Raw genomic sequence first — 14,284 nt, 5'->3', positions numbered from 1 at the left:
AGCATACAAACGTTTGAATAATTGATTTGGTTTGTTTTATGTGAATAAAGATCTCGTAACTAAACTTCTATGGTGCTCCGACCCGAATCAGACGGGTTTTTTAATCAGAGTTCATTTGAATTAATATTATATAATTGAAAAACCTGAGATCAAGTCATCCGTTGTCGTCCAGCGGTTAGGATGTCTGGCTTTCACCCAGGAGACCCGGGTTCGATTCCCGGCAACGGAATTTTATGTAATTTTGAAACTTACCCAAAGTAAAATCGTGAACAAAACTACATTTTGTGCCGGTGGAATTATAATTTAAAATATATTTCAAATATTATATTTCACTTCGTTAAATACATAGAAACTTATACGGCTATTCCTGTCATTAAAATAAAAAATCTTCTATCAAAGTTTTCTATTATATGACCCAAGGTTAGCTTAAGTGGTGGGGGAAAAAAACTGACAATAACCTATATAGTTCCATCACTACATTCAAAAATTTATTTATTTGACAAAATTGGATAAAATTTTATGGTCAAGAAAAAAGAATTTTCTATTATATATTACTGGCACAGTATAGAAAAGAGGTTCGCAAAAAATTACATCATAATCACCAAACTGTTAGTTGTCAAAATAAAAGAAATTGGTAAACTATTAATTATCATAAAGGAAGAAATGATATATAAACCCCACATTAATAGATATAAGTTTGATTTATATATCTTTAAATTCTTCGATATCAATAATTATCTTTTAAAGGTTGCTTTTTCTCAAAATTCATATTATTTAATGTTATAGTCATCAGACTCATTACCACCCACAATGTAATGCATGTTTCAGATTTTTCGATTCCAATAACCAACGTTTTATTTAGATAGTTACGAGTTTCCAATATAAAATTTTTATAAATTTAGATTCTTCAATCTTAATAATCAATTTTTGAAGTGTGATTTTATGAACATAAAATAACATTAGGTCACAGGTATCTGTATCTGTACCTGTATCAAATGCACAGCCTGTAGTTTTCTCATCATTCCATATTTCGTTAACGTATACTTCAGCAGGAATCCACAACCGTGCCATTGTCAGGGGCTGAACCATCTATTTCTTCTCCCATTTCCATCGCAACCACTTCCTGCTTCTCCTCCACGGCTTTCTCGACTTTTAATTTCTGCCATAATATTCAAAACAATAAGATATTGTACGGTCTAAAGAACTTATTTCGTCTAACATATTTTCCAAAAAACCCGGATTTGGGCTTAGAAAATAATACAAATTTCCATAAGGTGACAGTGGGTAATTAAAACATGAAACAGGAGAAAAATTAAGACATTGCTAAGACCATGCCTTGTGAAGTACAGGAATGGTAGCACCGCTTACCTTAGTAGCCACAGATGAGTCTCTAGTCACAAAAGCAAACATGTTTGCATAGAGCTTTGCATCTCTCTTGTTGCTCTCGGTTTGAAGCTGTTTCAATGTCTTCTGAAGTAACTTCACCTCCCTGAAGAAGAAACATGAGTGCACGGCATCTCATAATAAAGTAGCCTTGGAGAAAACATGGGCTGAATGAAGTCACTGTTACCTGTTCTGAGGATCGGCCTCAATGGCTTTTCTGATGTCTAATTCAGCTGAGATCAGATCTGCAATTTCCATATAGGCTTGTGCTCGCCTATACAGAGCTTTCACATTATGGCATTCATAATCTAGTACCTGTCAGAGATCAAACTTTAGAGCATGAAATGATGTTTTGATTTGCAAATGGCTCTCAGAATGTCATGAATAGACATTTTTCACGTCCTTTACAAATTTTATTCTGTTTGGGAAGGGAATATCTCAGTTGTTGAACAAAATCATATTGCTTCTTCTTCTTTGTGCAACTTACCTTTGAACATAACTTGATTGCTTCTTGGCAATCATTTAGTTTGAGACTACAAGCTGCACCGTTCAACCAGCAAGAAATTCTCAACAACTTAACAGACTTTTGGTCATTATCCCCAAAGGATCCCTCTTCACTCACAATGTCCGCTACCTGAGATCACAGTGCAAAAAGTAAAAATCAAAGTCTATAAACATGGATCCCAACAGACTACAATTTAAGTAAACTAGAGTGTCCAACTACCCGGTCATATTTTTTCCTAGCTCGTTGATACTTCCCTTCTTTAAAGAGCAAATTGCCTTCTTCTTTCTTTCTCCCAGCAACCTCAATTTTCTCCTGATCAGTCATCTCCCATGGTCCTTTTTCCTTTAATCAAAGAAGAAAAGTGGTGGGAAAGCACTCTCCAATTAGAAAATTTATATACAAGATCCCAATTACCTATATTATGAAGCACATAAATGCAGATATGAAGTGCTACTATGCATTATACAATTACAGTTTACTATAAAAATATAATGCCAATATACCAGTTAATCCCTGCATTTATTACCTTGATAAAATCTAACATTCCAACATCATAAAACAACTTAGAATGCGGAGGGACTGTAGCAAGATTGTTAATATTCAGAATTTATTGTTAATATTGCTCGTTCACCTTTCTTCATTGTTGCTGCTGCTCGGTCTAAACCAGCAATAACTTGTTCTGTATACAGCGAATAGTGAAGAGTTTATTAGATTTTCTATGACGATATTACAAATTTATGTTATATCATTATGTACATCAAAGAAAAACATTTATTTATTGAATTACCATCAAAGTACTTATATGAACTTAATATCTAATAGCTGTGGTAAAAAATAATAGAACTTATACTATATTTGTTACAGAACCTGTAAATATGTGCATTAGTATAAATAGAGCTTAATTATAAGAATTTAATTATGATAAAAGCTGATTATAGAATCTCAATTATAGAAATCAAATATTTATTTTCCTAATCTAAAGTACCTAATGCGTATATATAAACGTATCTCTGTAATTGTAAAAGTATTAATACAATTTATACTCTGAATTTCAGTTTCTTCATGGTATCAGAGTCTGGTTTGTCCTAGTGTGTAAATTTGGAAATTTCTTTTATCTGTAGTGAGCAATTTCGTAGTTCATCAGTGTAAAGTGACCATTAGTTCTCACCGCCAACTTAAAAAGGAGCGTGTTTCGCCGATCGCCAGTTTCCCAAAATCTGGCCACCAGAAGCTCAGCGCGTGACCCACACGCGCCAGTTGTTTCTTCTGAAAACGAACACTTCAGATCTCCTATTCTGTGGCACGTTGGTTCTCATTGCCGACACAGTCAGACTCAAACGACATCGACCATTCAGATCCCCATATTTTCGTCGCAGTTCGCAGTCGCACGTGTCGTCACCGTCTACGAATCTCTCTTTCTGACCAGATTTCCGCTTCTTTTTCACTGTTCTTTGTTGTCTGTGCAGTGTATTTGGGTCTTAGTTGCTGCAGAAATCAATTTGTGTAAGGGTTTCTTGCTATTTATTATATTCGGCTGTTTTGAGCGTTTTATGATGGATATTAAACCGATAACTACAATTGAAATGGTTTCTGATAATGTCAAATATCACTGAATACAAGCTTAATGGTTCCAATTATCTAGAGTAAAGTAAAACTATTCGGCTATATCTGTTAAGCATTGAGAAAGATGATCACCTCACGCAAACGCCTCCTATAGATGGTACTAGACAAGCATGACTAAGAGATGATGCTCGATTATTCTTGCAGATTCAGAATTCCATTAAAAGTGAGGTAGTCAGTTTATTTAATTATTGTGAATTAGTTAAAGAACTAATATAATATTTAGATTTTTTGTACTCTGGAAGAGGTAACCTCTCTCATATATATGAGGTGTGCAAAGTTTTCTATCGTGCGGAAAAACAAGACAAGACCATCACATCTTATTTTATAGATTTCAAAAGAACTTATAAAGAACTTAATATGTTGTTACTATTTAGTCCTGATGTGAAGGTTCAGCAAACCCAACGAGAACAAATGGTCATCATGAGTTTTCTAGCTGCTCTTCCATCTGAGTTCAAAATTGTCAAATCTCAAATACTTGCTAGTCCTGAAATTTCATCTTTGTATGACACATTTATTAGGGTACTTTGTACAAAAAACACCCCATCATTTCAGAGTAACAATACTTTTATTAGTCGAAGTGGTGTACCTGAAACTAGACGTTCATATAATAAAAATAGAGGAGGGAGCAGCAACAACCGTGACAAAGTTATTGATCGTAATCATGAGTCAAGAGGGATTGTGTGCTATTACTACCACGAGTCAGACCATATAAAACGCACTTGTAGGAAGTTGCATAATCGAACTCCATAATCAAAACTCGTTCCATCAAGCAAAGTTCCAACATAATGAACTGCAATAAATTAAACAATAAATGACAAACAAACATAAAAAAACAATCTGTGAGTGTATAAAGTTCAAGGAGCGTTACTAGTGACTTCGTCGCCGAATTCAGGAGCTTCCCAGCCAACGCCACGTTTGAGGAGCTTCTTTTTTATGCCAAAGTTACTGAGCACTCTCTCTTCACCAACTTTAAGAGGCGGAGCTGATTAGATCACCTCACCGGGTTCTTCATCCAAATCTTCTTCGTCCTCGATGTATGACACGTTCGTCCCTTTCTCCGTCACCATTGATGAAAATGTGGATCGATCAGATCACTGCGTGAGGTTGCGTTATGCGGCGCGACAGTGATGCATGCATTTCTTCTCCTTTCTATTCTTTTAGATTATGGTGGTGGTAGTTTGAATCATCTTCTGGATTGTTATTGTTCATCAAGCCATAGCCCACACTGATAGTACGGGCATACTGAAACTTATGGGCCTCAAGCCCGTTGTCAGTCTTCTATCCATCCGACTGAAACCCAACGATTTTAGTTTTGATTGAAAGCTCTCAACTGTTTAGAGACTCTGTAATATCATGTATATATATTTTTAAATAAATAAATATATATTTAATATATTTATTTATTTACAAATATTAAAATTATATCATCATAATTTAATTTAATTATACGATAACTCGTACTACTTCGGAAATTTGTCCTAAAGTCACTTTAAATTGATCAAAAGATACGCTGCCGGGAGGAAAGAATCGTGGCCGAAGAAGTGTTTAATTATTTATGATTTTTCTGCTAATAATAAGACAGGGAATTACTATAAAATTATAATTATTATTCTTATAATATTTAATGGTTTCAAAATTACTATTTCCCACACAAGGTTTTGATATACAATTATATGATAAATATACTTATATTTAAAATTTTAAAAATTATTTCTAATTTGTATTAATTTAGAATTATATGATAATTTTAAAAAATAAAATAATATATATAATGATAATTTTATTTTCTAATGGTATTGTTTTATTAATGAAGTTGCTAATAATTTAGGCTTGATTTGGAGTGAAAAAGTGTTTTAAGAATAACCCTAGGTTTGGGGAAATGTGGTTCACACTCTTTATTGTAATATTATGGGATTCACCCTTATTATTTATCCTTGATACGGTGAATTGGGTTATCGCAGAATACAAAACATCTCCATTATAGCAAGAGGTTGGTTGGGCAGTCGCGGTCGACCTCAGTGCATGTATGATGTATTTGAACCGGCATAATGTCAATTACACACTACTTAATTATAAATGTGATTAGCCTAATTAGGTGGTTAATCAGCTGATTATCAAATATTTCAGAAGAAAAATGTAACCAATCTCATTAATTATCAACACTAAACTTGAAAAAGCTTTCTACAAACATGTGAAAGCTAGAGAAGAAATCAAGTAAAACATGAAGACGGTTTTCTTCTTACAGAATTCTAAGACAATTAATTTACAGCAACGCTTCTGCTTCTGGGGAACTTATTGGAATCTGACTTGCTGCCATCAACACTGTCTTCTAAATCACTGGATTCCTCTTCAATTCTTCCCATGACTCTCACCCCAAAACTGCTACTCTTGGGACACTCTTCAGATCTAATAGCAGCTGACTGCAGAAAATATTGGTGTGTCAACAACTCCAATTCATTTTCGTGGCCCATGATTCTCACAGAAGCAGCCCTGATGAGCTCTCTGTAGTCTTCGTTATCGTTAGATCTCCTGGGCAATGAAGCGAATTGTCCCCCTTGAAAGGCCATGCAGTTGCTGTAATTTCCCTTTGTTGCGTATTCAGTCAAGCTCCGAACATAAAAATCCCTAGCTTTGCCCAGAACTCTAAAGGGCATTTTAATGACCCGCATGAATTTGCTTTGGCTGTGTTTTTCTTTCATCGCAACTTTATTTGTTTCAAACAAGAAGAAGAAAATATACAAAGAGGAAATGAAGACAGGAAAACAAGTAAGAGGCTTTGAATTAAATGACTGCAGATGCAAAGAGATAGAGAAAACAAAGCTAGAAGGATTGGGAGAGGTTTGGTTTGGTTTGGTTTGGTTTTGTGGAGATTAATGAACAGCTGCAAGGTGGTTGGCTAGAAGGTATGAAATTTGAGTGAGTGGGATAAGACTCAAAGACAAGAAAGAAAAGTTGCAGAAATTACAGATAAGCACGCACGACATGTAGAGTTGTATTGTAGTGGTGGATTTTTTTTTTAAATAGAAAAGCGGGTTGAAATTCGAAGACCGGATATAATAATTGTGATGGCGATTTGCCGTGACCATAAAACCAAGTCTATTCATGTTCATGGCTTCACTTTCAAGCCACAGTAATTACCAGCCCACCGAATTCCGGGGTATAGCAGTAGCACAGAACTGAATTGCGATGATTCCTCTGGTGAGACATATCAGTAAAAATTAAGTTTTTTATACAAATATATTGTCTGGCTGTTGCTGTCATGGGATGGTACTTTTATTCAATCATTCTAGATTTATGATAAAACATTTTTCAATTTTTATCTAACTTGGGTTGATATCGTATTAAAATTTTTTGATTTTAACCTAATTTAAATTATTTTGGATTGATTTAACATAATTTGAATGATAAGTATTTTTATTATTTTAATTTATTCATTAAATTATTTTAATCTAATATCAACGGAACACACAACTTAACTCTGTTTTATTTAAAAATTGTCTAAAAATTACATACTAAAACCTTTTAGAACATGTCAATACTCTTACTAATTGTATAACATTTTCATTACCAAAAAATAAAATAATTTTTTTAATTAAGAATAATTAGAATAATTACAATTATATGTAGATAAAACTAAATATAATAGGTAAATATTTCAGTTGTTGATACTTGTCCATCAATATTTGTTCAATATATCCCAAACAAATTCTATAATAGTAATATTTTTTAAATATTTGGATTAATTCAAGTTAGCTTAAGATACTATTATGTATTTAATCTAAACACAATCTGATTTAGTTTAAAATCATTTTGAATTAATCTGAATTAAATTATAAAACAAATTCAACTTTAACCCAAATTTTGTGTCTCATATCATGTTGAATTAACAAATTTTGTTAAAAATTATCAGTTTTATAAATATATAAATAATTAAATATTAAATAATAGGGGAAAAAAAAGACACAAAAATGAATTTGTAAAGTGTAAAATCACATCACCCTTTCATATGTGAATACTCTGTAAGTATAATATTGATCAGGTCTGGTGGGATGCTGCTTTCTGGTTCAATTGTTAGGTATTATGTTATATCATGCGTGGTCTAAATTATGACAAGAATTTTAGCGTCAGTTGGCATTTGAAATACTGCGCCTCATCGTGACTTTTTCGAAAATGGCTTTAAGGCACAATCTTAGAAATCGATCTGGTGGCGCCCCTTGTATCATGAACCAACCATCATGATCAAATCACTGCACTGTAACAGCCGTTGTTCCGCGTGAATCTGTTGGCAAATGGCAGCATCTTATTCACATGTATAGCATCATCAGCTGTCGCGTTTTTGTAAAATGCGTGCATCTCGCACCTTCTTTTAAGAAATGTCTTCGTCCCTTGGTCGACTATTTAAAATGCCAGCAGATGTCTTTATTTTTATTTTTATTATTTAAGAAATATTCAAGGTTAAGAGCTTAATTACTCTTTAATCACAGTTCTTAATTTTTTTATGAATTGAAAATTGTATTACATTGCAAATGAAGCTGCCTACCTTCTTAATTGATGGTGTTTTCGGATACTTCCCTGGGAAAAATAGGAAGTTTCTCAAATTAGGAGTATGTCAGACCACCTAGTCAGCAGGTCCACCAAAGGAAAAAGAAAAATTAATGGGAGCAGTGGGGCACTGCTAAGAAATGGATTGGTATAAGCTCAAAAAGGGAAGGAAGTATTGGCACACTGAATAGGGGAAAATGGATAAGAAGCAAGTCAAACGGAAAAGAGAGAGAAAGCAAAGTCATAATTTTAGAACTTAATCTCCGGATTTGGGGACCACGATGGGGAAGGATCTGACACCGCAGATGCCCGATTAATTTATCTAGTTCAAGTTAAGTCTATTACCATAATAACCTCCAACAACAGATGGCTCAAGTGATAAAATAGTGGACTTTCAAGATAAAAGAACTCGGGATTTAAGTCCCCCCACAACTTGTAAATAAAAGTTGCTGGATTGTGGTTTTATTGAGTGTTAGTGTTTTGATGTGGTTGGTTGTTTGAAAAATGTGGCCTGGCAGAACCAGTGTATTAGTAGCACTGAAGCTGGATATAGTGGAGCTAGTTAGTAAAAACGTGTATTAATCCTCTTCTTGTATTATTTATGTATTAAATATATTTAAAAGAATTTTTGAATCTAAAACATATTAGATATTTATTTTACTTTTTTTCCGTATTAGATGTGAATTATATTTCATATTTTACGTTTACCCTATTTTTGAATTTTTAGTTAAACTTAAAGTATATAATTATCCATTCTATTTTTAATTATTTAAAAAAATGCATTACGATTTAAAAAAAAAAAGAACTAATAGCATTTCTTTCTTAATTCACAACCTTAATTTTACATTTCCCTCTCTTATAACCTGTACAAAAATTTACTTTGATATGAAGTTTGAAATCTAAACTGATTAATTTATTTATTTTTTAATTAGCTAGTACGTTATTTATTATATAAAAAATTTTGATTATGTATTATATTATATTATATTTAATAGTTAATTAAATATTTTATATTTAAATTTTTATATTAATTTTCAATAAGAGATTTGAGAAAAAAGTATTAAAATTATCATGATATTATCATATTATAAACATATTATTATATTATTATATAATATATATATTTTATATTTTTATATATTTTATATATTTAAATATAATAAATTTTTATAATTTTTATATTTAATTTATATATTTATAACTTTATAATTTTATATATTCATATATAATATATATATATATATATATATATATATATATATATATATATTTTCTGTGTTCCTATTACATAACTAGGATTGCGGGAATGAGAGGCAGCAAAACAGGCACGCATCAGAGTAATGTAGAGGACATTTACTGGACACAGATGGGACCGACACCATAAAAAACATGTCGAGGACTGTTTGTTTAGTCCCGGATGTCTTTGCCTTGGCCCGAAAGATGGTACGTGTTCCCTGGATCTTATTTAAATGATTTACCCTAATTCTTACATGCATCGTGAATCCTATAAACATAGCCTCTTTGTCAAATAATTGATGTGATGTTATACAATGATGTATACATCATCCGAAAATCTTTATCTAACGAAGTGCTAAGCCTTTGATTGATCATTAAAAAAATAAAAAAAAGTACAGAATTCTTCAGAGAGATAGAGGTCTGATATTATCACCTTTGCCAATTAAACATCATCTTAAAAAAATATTTAATTTAGATAATATTTTATTATCAAAATAAAAAATTATCTTAAAAATAAATTATTTAAAAAATTATTAGATATAACTAATTATCATATTTAATAAAATTTGATAGATAAAAATATTATGTTTGATTAAAAATAAGAAAAGATTACTAGTAAATTATTTTACTTAAATGTTTTTTAATATAATTATTTTTAAATATTTTTTATATTATTTATCATATTAATTAAAAATAAATTTATTTTGTCTTAAAAAATTAATAAATACTAATATAAGTATAATAAAATTAAAATTATCTTGATAATTTTTAAATACCTAAAATAAAGATGATAATCAGATAATCACTTATATTATCTGTCATATCAATATTAATAATAAAAATTATTTTATTATTTTATTATTAATAAATTAAATAAAAAAATAAAAAATAAATTATGAAGGAAACTTTAAAAAACTGAAACTAAACGGTAAGGTTATCTACCCGACTCAAACAAGAATCAAACCAAGAGATTTAAAAAATCAAAAGAGGCAGCTCTTAAGTGTTCCCACCACGTGCCAAGTTTTGTACTGGCCAAAAAGCAAACAAGGTGCACGAGGGATGAAAGCGGTCAAAACAGAGACTGGTCCATGCTCAGCTGGCAATTTACCAAAGGCAGGATATAAATAGGCCCACAGCACGGGGGTTTCATTTCTATTATGTTACTTTTAATTATAACAATAAAATTATTTACATAAATAATAATATAATATTTTTATAATTAAATATTAATTTATTTTTAATTTTTAATTATCTAATAATTATTTATACATAATATGGTATATATCTATATTCTAATTATACATATATCTTCTTTCTTGCAGTATTTCTATAGAAAAAAAAAAAAAAGACTCGGCTTTTATGTTAGGTCCAAGTCTAGCCTGCGTGCGCTACAATATTCCAATTGTTTTAATTTATAGATGTTATAGGAAAAGCCAAATTCCAAAAAGCACGAGAAGTCATGCTGCCTTTGTTGAATACTGCAATCTCTTTGCTCAAATTTTATATCAGTGACTGCTGAAGAACTTGAACGATTTCTGCATAAACCGTAATACTAGTGTCACGGGTAAAATTTCCAATTTGTTTGTGCAACATCTTTGATATTGTCTTTACAATAATAAGTTTTATATGTGTTCATATCATAATTTATAGTTATTTATTTTAAACTTAGACACATTAAAAAACAATTTTAATTTTTAACTAATTTATGTAAAAATGGCCTAATCCTTTCAATATGCCCCCGTTGAGAATGTGTAGTGACTAGAACACTCTTACGAGATAACAATACGCGTACACAGAAACAAACTGTAAAAGACACCCATCAATCATGTCCGACCAAACTGCTATCACGCACTAGCCGTGACACCAGCCATTGGATTGGAAGAATGCAGTCAAGCTCCTATTTGCTTGTTAACTTCTCATGACCAGTCAAAAATTTCAATTGAAATTAGGAAAGAGTGAGGACATCCTTTCAAGTGTAATTATTCCCCTGGTAATTCCCGTTCCGTCTTTTTGACTACTGACCCAGGTAAGGTTTCGTCTTTTCAGTCTCTAGATTATCTCTTCTCATTATCCAAGGGACCAGAGCTCCTAGAAATTTGAGAGACTACTTTTTCTTAGATTTTCCCTCAAAACAATTTTTCAATTGCATAAAAAACCGGACACAACGGTGACTAACGATGACACTGCACGTGTGGTGCACAATTGCCTAGACTCGAATCACTGGCTATAGCCAGTAACTCTTGGTAATATTGCTTTTCTTCTTTCCCAGAAGAAGACCAGCGAAGAGACTGCAGAAGTTGATAGCTTATCTTTCTGTTCTCTCTTCTTCTGTCAATCACTTGGTATGGTTCTCTGTCTTCCCATTATTGACGGTCTTGTCTTTTGGTTTTCGTAATTTAATTTCTTGTTACGGGTTGGGATGTGGTGGCAGATGGGTACTTGTTAGTTGTTACTGTTGATGTGTGAGTGAAATTTTGCTTTTTGGTTCTATACGCCTTATTGCCTGATCTGGGGTTGATGATTTCAGCCTTTTTTGAGCTTGAACAAGAAGATAATCAAGTATAGCTTTGATATTTGAGAGATTACGTCTCTATCATTTCTTTGTTGACGATGACGATGAATAATGTTACACTTTTGACCAGAGAAATAGATCACATAAAGAGCCAAAAAGCAATGAATGGAGAAAAGATGTCTCCTTTGATAAGCATTGTTGTTTCCTGTTGTCAATGAAAGATAAAGAAAGAAAACTCTTCCCATCTCCTTTTTCTTCTCACTTTTCCTTTCCCACGGCTTCTTGTTCAGTATATGTTTCTTGCTTCTTTCAAAATCAATCAAGACGTCTTCATTGAAAACTTTCTCCTTTATCACCTTGCTACAGTTAAAATGCCTATGTATGAGTCAACTAAGTTTGATTGGAGTGGTGGTGGCGGTGGGCAAGTCCTAGATCTAGAAACAGCCGTGAAAGATGGCATTTTAGGTGGTGACGTCAGTGGTCCAGTTTATACTGGTCTTGCAGACAAAATGGATCTGAAGATAATGATACAAGAGCTTGAATCAATTGATGTGCCATCCGTGTTTATCTGTCCAATTTCATTAGCCCCAATGCAAGAACCGGTGACTCTGTGTACCGGCCAGACTTATGAGAGATCCAACATTTTGAAATGGTTCTCCCTCGGCCGTTTCACTTGCCCTACTACGATGCAAGAACTCTGGGACAATTCTGTCACTCCTAACAACACCCTTCAGCAACTCATTTTTTCCTGGTTCTCCATCAAATATGCTGCCATGAAGAAGAAATCAGAGGATGTGCATGGAAGATCTATTGAGATTTTGGAGACTTTAAAGAAAGTTAAAGGTCAAGCTAGAGTTCAAGCTCTTAAAGAGCTTAGGAAGCTTGTAAGTATTCATTCTACTGCTAAAAAGGCTGTTGTTGGTAATAATGGTGTTGGTTTGATTTCTTTTTTGTTGGGTCCTTTCACTACTCATGCTGTTGGGTCAGAGGCAATTGGGATTCTGGTCAAGCTGGACCTTGATCTGGAAACAAAGAAGAATTTGATGCAGCCAGCAAAGATTTCGTTAATGGTGGATATGCTAAATGAAGGAACCATTGAGACAAAGATTAATTGCACGAAGTTAATCGAAATTTTAATGGAAGCCGGTTTAGGGTCTGAGAAGGTGTCTAGCTGTAGTCTTTTGGTTGGTTTGTTGAGATTAGTGAAGGATAAGAGGCACCAAAACGGGGTATTGGCTGGACTGGGCTTGCTCAAGACAATTTGTTCTCATGAGGCTGTGAAATATTCGCTTGTCAGCATCGGAGCAGTTCCTCAGTTAGTCGAGATACTACCTAGTTTGAGTAATGAGTGTCTGGAGTTAGCACTTCACATACTCGAGGCCGTGTCGACAGTTGCTAAGGGAAGATTGGCTTTGAAAGATTGTCCCTGTACAATACCAAATGTTGTGAAGTTGTTGATGAGGGTTTCTGAAAGTTGTACTCAGTTTGCCTTGTCGATATTATGGGCAGTGTGCAAGCTTGCACCAGATGAATGTGCTCCACTTGCTGTGGATGCAGGTTTGGCGGCCAAGCTACTTCTGGTAATGCAGAGTGGCTGCAGTCCTGAATTGAAGCAGCAGTCAGCAGAGCTCTTGAAATTATGTAGTCTAAATTACTCGGCTTCTATATTCCTTTCAAAGTGTAAGCTTACTAGATCTTTACAGTGAAGCAAATTGGCAAAATGTTGATAGACTAAATATTAATGATGAGTCATAGCTAGATCAAGCTTAGGTCAAGTGATAAGTAAACAGCCTGACATTTTTCCAAAGCTTTACAATAATCCCTGAACAAGCTTGTGATGGTTGCAGACTTGTATCGATCCACAAGAGAATGGTGTAAGTATGTCTCCATTGAGTGGAATAGAGGCTTTTGCTAGAAAATGCAGGAAAGGGTATTCCTCTGAGCACTTGTTTTCATTTGTATATGTAGTCAAAATTCACTGGGTTGCCTGTAATATTGATCTAAAAAATTTCAGTGTAAATTTTTTAGATCTTCTGGTTTCTGGATGTAAAAATTTTGTATGATGAACTCCCTTCTGTAATTTTTGCAAGATATGATTTAACATCCGGTGTGAAAATTTTCAAGTCTGACAATGGTGCTTGGTGATATCTCTTGGTAGCATCAATGAGGAAATGAGTGAGATTTGAGAGTGCCGAATGTAGTGATTTCCCAAATTGCTGAGCATCTGTAATAGTTCCAATACTCAAAGAGCAACAGTAACTTGGCAACATGGATCAACTCTAACTGTTCTATTCTAAGTGTCCTTAAAGTAAAACCATACTTTAATAAATACAGATGTGGACAAGACAAGCCTCGTCTGCTATTTGAAGGGCCCTGGTGTTCACTTTTGTTGGCACGAATGTGCTCATAAATGCATGCCCTAGCCACACAAAAGAAAGCATGCATGGGGGAGAAAAAGAAAGTTTGAAATTTGGTCTTCACTA

The 14,284-nt window shown here is 33.2% G+C and overlaps 3 protein-coding genes and 1 non-coding gene across 4 annotated transcripts; 2 read left to right on the top strand and 2 right to left on the bottom strand.

Moving 5' to 3' along the window:
* The first annotated feature begins 157 nt into the window (after positions 1-157).
* On the top strand, positions 158-229 carry TRNAE-UUC. The gene has a single exon. It is a non-coding gene; the product is annotated as a tRNA-Glu (tRNA).
* A 684-nt stretch (positions 230-913) lies between these two features.
* On the bottom strand, positions 914-2,473 carry LOC123203389 (70 kDa peptidyl-prolyl isomerase). Its single transcript, XM_044619745.1, has 6 exons — positions 2,415-2,473; positions 2,108-2,230; positions 1,871-2,017; positions 1,571-1,698; positions 1,369-1,489; positions 914-1,159 (listed from the first exon to the last, which is right to left on the bottom strand). Exons 1-6 carry the CDS (start codon positions 2,430-2,432, stop codon positions 1,046-1,048), a joined length of 651 nt encoding a protein of 216 aa, XP_044475680.1. The 5' UTR covers positions 2,433-2,473; the 3' UTR covers positions 914-1,045.
* Positions 2,474-5,769: 3,296 nt separating this feature from the next.
* LOC123202914 lies at positions 5,770-6,210 on the bottom strand. Its single transcript, XM_044619063.1, has one exon. It carries the CDS (start codon positions 6,208-6,210, stop codon positions 5,770-5,772), a length of 441 nt encoding a protein of 146 aa, XP_044474998.1.
* A 5,126-nt stretch (positions 6,211-11,336) lies between these two features.
* Positions 11,337-13,924, top strand: LOC123203388 (U-box domain-containing protein 30-like). The gene is made up of 2 exons (XM_044619744.1): positions 11,337-11,631; positions 12,168-13,924. Exon 2 carries the CDS (start codon positions 12,173-12,175, stop codon positions 13,505-13,507), a length of 1,335 nt encoding a protein of 444 aa, XP_044475679.1. The 5' UTR covers positions 11,337-11,631; positions 12,168-12,172; the 3' UTR covers positions 13,508-13,924.
* Positions 13,925-14,284: the final 360 nt, after the last annotated feature.

Source organism: Mangifera indica, chromosome 19 (genome assembly GCF_011075055.1).
Source record: "Mangifera indica cultivar Alphonso chromosome 19, CATAS_Mindica_2.1, whole genome shotgun sequence".
In the NCBI taxonomy this organism is placed as follows: Eukaryota; Viridiplantae; Streptophyta; class Magnoliopsida; order Sapindales; family Anacardiaceae; genus Mangifera; species Mangifera indica.
This window is presented reverse-complemented; position numbering and strand designations above follow the sequence as displayed.